At 44.5% G+C, this 8394-nt stretch overlaps 1 protein-coding gene across 3 annotated transcripts in view; it reads right to left on the bottom strand.

Annotated features, from left to right (window-relative positions):
- The window catches only part of LOC311148797 (acyl-CoA Delta-4 desaturase-like), a 9511-nt gene extending 6231 nt beyond the window's left edge, over positions 1-3280 (bottom strand). The window contains exons 1-5 of one of the 3 annotated variants that reach the window (XM_084185767.1): positions 2977-3278; positions 2193-2278; positions 1810-2103; positions 983-1093; positions 63-260 (exon numbers count right to left, since the gene is read on the bottom strand). In XM_084185767.1, coding sequence (XP_084041893.1) covers positions 63-260; positions 983-1093; positions 1810-2028 — 528 coding nt within the window. In that variant the 5' untranslated portion in view covers positions 2029-2103; positions 2193-2278; positions 2977-3278. Of the gene's footprint in view, positions 1-62; positions 261-982; positions 1094-1809; positions 2279-2976 lie in introns of all 3 variants that reach the window. The other 2 variants (XM_084185766.1, XM_084185765.1) reach the window with 2 other exon arrangements.
- Between the last annotated feature and the right edge of the window lie 5114 nt (positions 3281-8394).

The following is an 8394-nucleotide window of genomic DNA, read 5'->3' as shown; positions in this document are numbered from 1 at the left end:
TGAACCTATCAAATAACCTGTCAAATATCTTCTTCTGCTTCCTAATAATACTGTAATGGTACCTGAGACGTGGCCAGCATGAGGGAACAGAGCAGTGTGAGGCTCCAGCTGGTCCCCCAGACCCAGAGCAGGCCCAAAGCCAGGGCCTCTAGTAGCAGGATGTGGCCCAGGTAGAGGCTGAAGAACAGGGGGCGGGCACGGAGGAGTCCCTCCCTCTCCACACGATCACGCAAGGCCTGGAAGTCTTGCACCAGTACTGCCTGTATTGGGTAGAGGTGATCAATAATCAATACAGACGTATGAAGTCTATCTCAATGAATCTGTCCTTGATTCGAGGAGGCGAGGTGACAGGATGCGAGGAATTGCAGAAAGACAAACTGTGATAAAGCCAAGATGAACCAGGAGGAAGGTGGATGATGGTAGAGAGATGAGAGTGGAGGAGAGGAGGAGGACAGTGTAAATTGAGAAGAGAAACCTGTGAAGAAGAAGAAGAAGAAGAAGAAGAAGGAAATAGGAGTAACAGAAAGCTGAAGAGTACCAGGATAAGAGGTAAGACTCCTGAATAGGTAAACAGACAGCGGGCAGCGGGGCATCTGGGCACATAGACAGGCTGGTATAATGTGCCCTAGTTATAGTAGATGACTGAAGATGCCACACTACATCTGTAGGAGGTAAACCTTTGTCTTGAAATATCTCCATACACATCACACCTGCTCTTACCACAGTCGTAGAAAGTACCATTCTGCACAGCATTCTGTCTGAGTAGCATGGAATTCCCTATTAGCAAGAGAAAGATTGGCCTCACATTGGTCCCCGGGTCCCTTCCTAAACCTACAGTATGTTAGAGTGGGCGTGGTGCTATGTCAGATGGAGAGATGCTTTAGGCTTCACATTCTATGTTTCATTATGTAGCCTACAGCGATGTATGTTATGGGCGTGGTGCTGTAGAGGGAGATGGAGAGAGAAAGATAGGCATCCTCACATTTTTCCCATGGTCTTGGCTGGGCTCTGTGGGTGCCAGCGCTCCAATCAGCAACGGCTTCAGAAACTTCCTGACAAAATTAGGCTCGGGATGGAAGGCGACAAATGCGTCCTAGAAAACAGAGATATAGATGAATCAATGTTGTTTAATAGAAATACATACAAATGTCCTTTATATGTCTCGCATTTAAAATATTCACTGTGATATTAGTTAAGAGATTATCATGATATTAGGATCCAGCAATGTACAATACACTAACAACAGGGGTTTACCGGGGCTGAAGCCCCTGGGCCCAGGCCCGTGGGGGACCCAAGAGGAAGCCAAAAAAATTAACAAAATAATAATAATTAAGGAAATCTACACTACCGGTCAAAAGTTTTAGAACACCTACTCATTCAAGGGTTTTCTTTTTTTCAGAGGAGACGGTGTGATTCATTGGATTCACTTTATTTAACTAGGCAAGTCAGTTAAGAACAAATTCTTATTTACAATGACCTACACCGGGCCAAACCCGGACGACGCTGGGCCAATTGTGCGCCAATGTGTAGGTGTGTCCAAACTTTTGACTGGTACTGTATATGTCCTCCTAATATTGTACTATCTGCATGTCGCTTCATTTGCCTGGGCTATTGTTTTTTTTTAATTCAAGACCAGATTGATCTCAGTTTGACAGTCAGAGCGATGATTTCTTAATCCGGCCTTGGATATGTCATACAGTGACAGACCACTAAACATTTCTAAACCTACAACATTATAACGTTTGCAACAGTCTTATTGGAATAGCTTGAGAACATTTCACCAACAACTTCCATAGTTAGGCTACTGACCGTGGCATCTTCTCCAGCAAAGTGACTGATGACCCTGATGCCCCCCGGGTGTCTCTTCACCCACTGGGAAATATTATAGACCTTCCTGTCGATGACCAACCACTGGTCGCCTCTGTGAGAGTGCCTCTGGACCTCTTCCCAGGTGTAGACTGCACCGGGCCCACCCCTGTCACCCTTGGCCGGCTCGCCTGACTCCGTCTGCTGGCCTCCGCCACCCATCCTCGGTTCTCTCTGCTCCACTCACACCGTCACTGCGTCAGCTGCGCTCTGTCGAGTCCGCCCAACTGAAGCACACTGAGGACCAGTTAAATGCAAGGTGCAGAGAGGAAGTCAGGGAATGGAATCAGAATCAGACGATGCTGTCTGAGCCAAGCCACACCTACGTGGTGAAATGGTGCGATTCCGCTGCAGGTTGATGGTTATTGGGATGAGTCTTGTCCTGGAGGCAGATTTCCGCTAGATGGGCCAGCTACAAAGTAAGTGTAAAATTGCTATATTGTAAAAATTCATGAAAACAAAAATTCTCTTTTTGGTCTTAATTTAAGGTTAGGGTTATCGATGTGGTTAAGGTTAGCGTTAGGTTGTATGACTTTGCGGCTGTGCCAGCTAGTGACCATTCTGCAGAGCTGCCTCCAGAAGAAGATTCATGACAAAAAACGTTAACCTGCGATTCTTCTGCCAGAGGGAAGGGAGATGTTTTCCAGACAGCGTTGTACAACTAAATATGTTGCTCAATTAAATTAGGTGAAAATATCAAATAACGAATACCTGTAGCATTCTGTATGCTGTTCCTATTCTAATCTGTTGAGCATCGATGCAATTTAGCACGATGTTTATTTGTAACACTATATTAGAATAGAGACAAAGAGCATTGAAATGTTCTCATCAATAAATAATAAAGTAAAACGGAGATGCGCCATTGTTTGGGCATGTTTTCCGAGTTTTATATGACACAGTACAAAACTTTGAGTGTTTCATTTTAATGTCTGTATATAATGATAGACATGTAGGCTATCAAATTATAAAATCGAGTAGTCTGTTGGCGTGTCAGCCCTTACAGAAATACCTAGGCTACATGACATTACATTAAATTAGGCTTTATTACTATCAACAATATAACGCAATTATACAATGATGATACAGAATGAATAGAATAGCTGCACTCACCAACATTCCCAGATGTGCAATCCTCTCTCTCTTTCTCTCCTTCTCGCTCCTTCTCTTATTCATAAAAACACACGAACTTCTTTCTGATCACCCGTCTCGTCATGTATCCAATCAAATCATCAGTGGCCTGCTAAAAATAGGCCTATCTCTCGTTCCATAACGCCCTATAGCTCAATCGGTCATTCACCCACTCGTTCACTATACAATACCAAGCCGATCATTCGAGGGTCTGTAGTCCAATGGGGTTCTTTCAATAGACCCCTGGCATATCTGCAATTGGTTCAAGAAAGCCCTTCCGAATTGTAAAAAAAAAAAACTACCCCTCTCAATCTGACTGGCCTCCAGGTCTGTCAATCATCTGATCATCACTCCAGGGCCCCGCCCCTGACACATCACTCAAGAGGAAGCAGGAAAGCTCCCTTGATGCCTTAGTATGTAGTATTTTATTAGGATTCCCATTAGCTACATGCAAAGCTACAGCTACTCTTCCTGGGGTTCATACAAAACACAAAACATGACATAATACATAACATGAATAGACGATTACAGCTGAAGGACAGAACTACATAACATTTACATAATACAGAACATCAATAGACAGGCACAGAACTACATAACTTATTTATTTTTATTTTATGACAAGCATTAATAATATAATATAATATAATAATATAATATGCCATTTAGCAGACGCTTTTATCCAAAGCGACTTACAGTCATGTGTGCATACATTTTTGTGTATGGGTGGTCCCGGGGATCGAACCCACATTAAGAGACAGGTACAAATCTACACACATTTAAAATAAGAATATACACTTTCATATTCTTATGCCTTAGCAATCCATGCAGCGTGTACTCATAACAACGTCTACAATTGCAGGTTCTGATCCTAATCTCTCAGAACCAGTCGTTCTGTTTACACTAGCGAGAATCTCACAACATCAGAACCACCCCGTGTCCTTGGCTCTCCCGTTTGACGTCAATACTATTCATAATAATAAATGTGATTCATAGATGCTACTGGATGCAGCAAGTGCAACGAAAACGACATCTGGAAATGCAACAATTCCTCCAGCTAAGGCCTCGACCACAGCTTTCACCCTAGCACCCGGGCCATACAGGTGGAGTGTCCTCCCCACTAAAGTTTCAATTTAATCCTTCACCTGAGCAACCGCGTCGGAGTTTTCTCCAGCTAAAGATTCAATGTAATCCTTCACCGTGGTTACATAAGTGGACATTTTTTGAATTTAAACTTTATTGTCCCAGGTTTTGCAGCAAATGAGCATAAAAAAACAACATTGAACATATGAAATCCACATGGATCACAATGGCATACGGGTATAGCGAATACAACGATCTAGCTAGTACACCAAGTCGTAAGGGCTGACAGCCATCAATACTAATATATACAGTAGACCTACTAGTGATCCACATTAGCAGCGGCACAAAAGTATAGCAAGCCATAGTTGCCTAATAAGTAAAGTGCTCTGTGTATTCTTAGATCATCTTATCAACAACATATCAACAATGTGCTGCCAAAACCCCCCAAAAAACATAATCAACGTCAACGTCATAATCATCATCAACAACATATTACCATCATCATCCTCAACATCATCCCTAGCCAACCTCCTTCTCTTCCCTGTATCGAGTGGCGCAGTGGTCTAAGGCACTGCATCGCAGTGCTAGCTGTGCCACTAGAGATCCTGGTTCGAATCCAGGCTCTGGGCCTGTAGCCGGCCGTGACCGGGAGACCAATGGGGCGGCGCACAATTGGTCTAGGGTAGGGGAGGGAATGGCTGGCAGGGATGTAGCTTAGTTGGTAGAGCATGGCGTTTGCAACGCCAGGGTTGTGGGTTTGATTCCCACGGGGGTATAAAAAACAATAATGTACGTCGCTCTGGATAAGAGCGTCTGCTAAATGACGTAAATGTAATGTATTGAAGATGGTAATGGCCATTGGGGTGAAGGAGAGCTTGTTCCTGTTAGTCTTAACAGAGGAGAATCTAAACCAGGAACCAGAGGGTAGGACCTGGAACTCATGGTGTAGGGCACGGATGGGCAACTGGCAGCCCGCAGGCACCTTTTGAAGACCCCCCCCCCCCCCCCCCCCCCCCAAAAGAGAAAACTTAGTCGGGGTCTCAACTTACTGTTGAGAGTTAGAATAGTAGAATACCCAAGGTGCAATTTGGTTGTGCCTCAGCAGTTTTTCTCTTGTTATGTCAGTCAATGGATGTGGGTACGCAGACCCGCGAGCAACTACGGCCCCTCATGATGACTTCAGATTTTTTGTGGCCCCCACCCACATCAAAGTTGCCCATCCCTGGTGTAGGGGGTGGGCACAGTCAGACAGGATGGAGTCTACCTTCCTCACCACTTGTCTGGTGTACAGGTCAGACAGACAGGATGGAGTCTACCTTCCTCACCAGTTATCTGGTGTACAGGTCAGACAGACAGGATGGAGTCTACCTTCCTCACCAGTTGTCTGGTGTACAGGTCAGACAGACAGGATGGAGTCTACCTTCCTCACCACTTGTCTGTTGTACAGGTCAGACAGACAGGATGGAGTCTACCTTCCTCACCAGTTGTCTGGTGTACAGGTCAGACAGACAGGATGGAGTCTACCTTCCTCACCACTTGTCCGGTGTACAGGTCAGACAGACAGGATGGAGTCTACCTTCCTCACCAGTTGTCCGGTGTACAGGTCAGACAGACAGGATGGAGTCTACCTTCCTCACCAGTTGTCTGGTGTACAGGTCAGACAGACAGGATGGAGTCTACCTTCCTCACCACTTGTCTGGTGTACAGGTCAGACAGACAGGATGGAGTCTACCTTCCTCACCAGTTGTCTGGTGTACAGGTCAGACAGACTACTCTGCTGGACTCCTGTGATCTTTACTGACCTCGTTCACTGTTCTAGCTAGTGCATTTTTAGCTTTGACAGCAAGGTTGCCATACCAGCAAATCAAAGACAATGTTAAGACTCTATGTACAACTTGTAAAACAGAGTCATCAAGGTCCTGTCTACCTGGAATTCTGCCAGTTTCCTGAGACAAAAAAGACTATGCTGGCACTTCTTACACAACATGTCAGTTTTACACTCAAAGTTCAATTTATTATCAATCATTGTGCCAAGATACGTGCAGTTGTCTACAGTGTCTACCACCTGGCACTTGATGATAGTGTTTTTTTTTTTTTTTTAGATTAGATTAGATTCGTTTATTAGTCACATGCACAGGGTCACAGATGTAATCGCAGGGTACAGTGACATTCTTATGGCAGGGTACAGTGACATTCTCATGGCAGGGTACAGTGACATTCTTATGGCAGGGTACAGTGACATTCTTATGGCAGGGTACAGTGACATTCTTATGGCAGGGTACAGTCACATTCTTATGGCAGGGTACAGTGACATTCTTATGGCAGGGTACAGTGACATTCTTATGGCAGGGTACAGTGACATTCTTATGGCAGGGTACAGTGACATTCTTATGGCAGGGTACAGTGACATTCTCATGGCAGGGTACAATGACATTCTTATGGCAGGGTACAGTGACATTCTTATGGCAGGGTACAGTGACATTCTTATGGCAGGGTACAGTGACATTCTCATGGCAGGGTACAGTGACATTCTCATGGCTCCGAGCTCCAACAGTGCAAGTAAAAAAAAAAAAGATACATTAATGAGATAATCATAGAAATAGTAAAACATACACATTTACAACTGTAGCCAGGATAAAAGTCCATTGTGGGGTTGGGGCAGGATAAGTATCCGGGGGGGGGGGGGGGGGGGGGTAGAATATGTATAAGGGAGCAGGCGGGGGGGACACAGGGACCAGGTAGCTGCCTAGTGGCTATTCCGCAGCCTGATGGTCTGGGGGGTACAAGCTATTGGCAAGTCTGCCCGTTGTTGCCATGATACTCCTATACTGCCCACGTCTGAGTGATAGAAGTGGGGAGAACAGGCCGTGGCTCAGTTGGCTGAGGTCCTCACATATTGACATTGCCTGCTATTGTCACAAGACTTGAATGAAAGGGGTTAGTTACAGTCGTAAGTTTACATATACCTAGTCCAAATACATTTAAACTCAGTTTTTCACAATTCCTGAATTTTAATCCTAGTAATAATTCCCTGTTTTAGGTCAGTTAATATAATAATGATATGCCATTTAGCAGACGCTTTTATCCAAAGCGACTTACAGTCACGTGTGCATATATTTTTACGTATGGGTGGTCCCGGGGATCAAACCCACTACCCTGGCGTTACAAGCGCCATGCTCTACCAATTGAGCTACAGAGGATCACCACTTTATTTTTAGAATGTGATATGTCAGAATAATAGTAGAGAGAATAGTTTATTTCAGCTTTGATTTCTTTCATCACATTCCCAGTGGGTCAGAAGTTTACATACAATCAATTAGTATTTGGTAGCATTGCCTTTAAATTGTTTAACTTGGGTCAAACGTTTCAGGTAGCCTTCCACAAGCTTCCCACAATAAATTGGGTACATTTTGGCCCATTCCTCCTGACAGAGCTGGTGTAACTGAGTCAGGTTTGTAGGCCTCTATGCTTGGGGTCATTGTCCATTTGGAAGACCCATTTGCGACCAAGCTTTAACTTCCTGACTGATGTCTTGAGATGTTGCTTCAATATATCCACATAATTTTCCTTCCTCATGATGCCATCTATTTTGTGAAGCGCACCAGTCCGTCCTGCAGCAAAGCACCCCCACAGCATGATGCTGCCACCCCCGTGCTTCACGGTTGGGATGGTGTTCTTCGGCTTGTTCTTTTCCTCCAAACATAACGATGGTCATTATGGCCAAACAGTTCTATTTTTGTTTCATCAGACCAGAGGACATTTCTCCAAAAAGTACGATCTTTGTCCCCATGTGCAGTTGCAAACCGTAGTCTGGGTTTTTTATGGCGGTTTTGGAGCAGTGGCTTCTTCCTTGCTGAGCGGCCTTTCAGGTTATGTCGATATAGGACTCATTTTACTGTGGATATAGATACTTTTGTACCTGTTTCCTCCAGCATTTTCACAAGGTCCTTTGCTGTTGTTCTGGGATTGATTTGCACTTTTCGCACCAATGTACGTTAATCTCTAGGAGACAGAACGCGTCTCCTTCCTGAGCGGTATGACGGCTGCATGGTCCCATGGTGTTTATACTTGCGTACTATTGTTTGTACAGATGAACATGGTACCTTCAGGCGTTTGGAAATTGATCCCAAGGATGAACCAGACTTGTGGAGGTCTACAATCTTTTTCTGAGGTCTTGGCTGATTTCTTTTAATTTTCCCATGTCAAGCAAAGAGGCACAGTTTGAAGGTAGGCCTTGAAATACATCCACAGGTACACCTCCAATTGACTCAAATGATGTCAATTAGCCTATCAGAAGCTTCTAAAGCCATGACATCA

This window comes from Coregonus lavaretus (assembly GCF_964263955.1).
Source record: "Coregonus lavaretus genome assembly, chromosome: 21".
NCBI classification, from domain to species: domain Eukaryota; kingdom Metazoa; phylum Chordata; class Actinopteri; order Salmoniformes; family Salmonidae; genus Coregonus; species Coregonus lavaretus.
The sequence above is the reverse complement of the archived record's forward strand: the minus strand, read 5'-3'. Positions and strand labels throughout refer to the sequence as shown.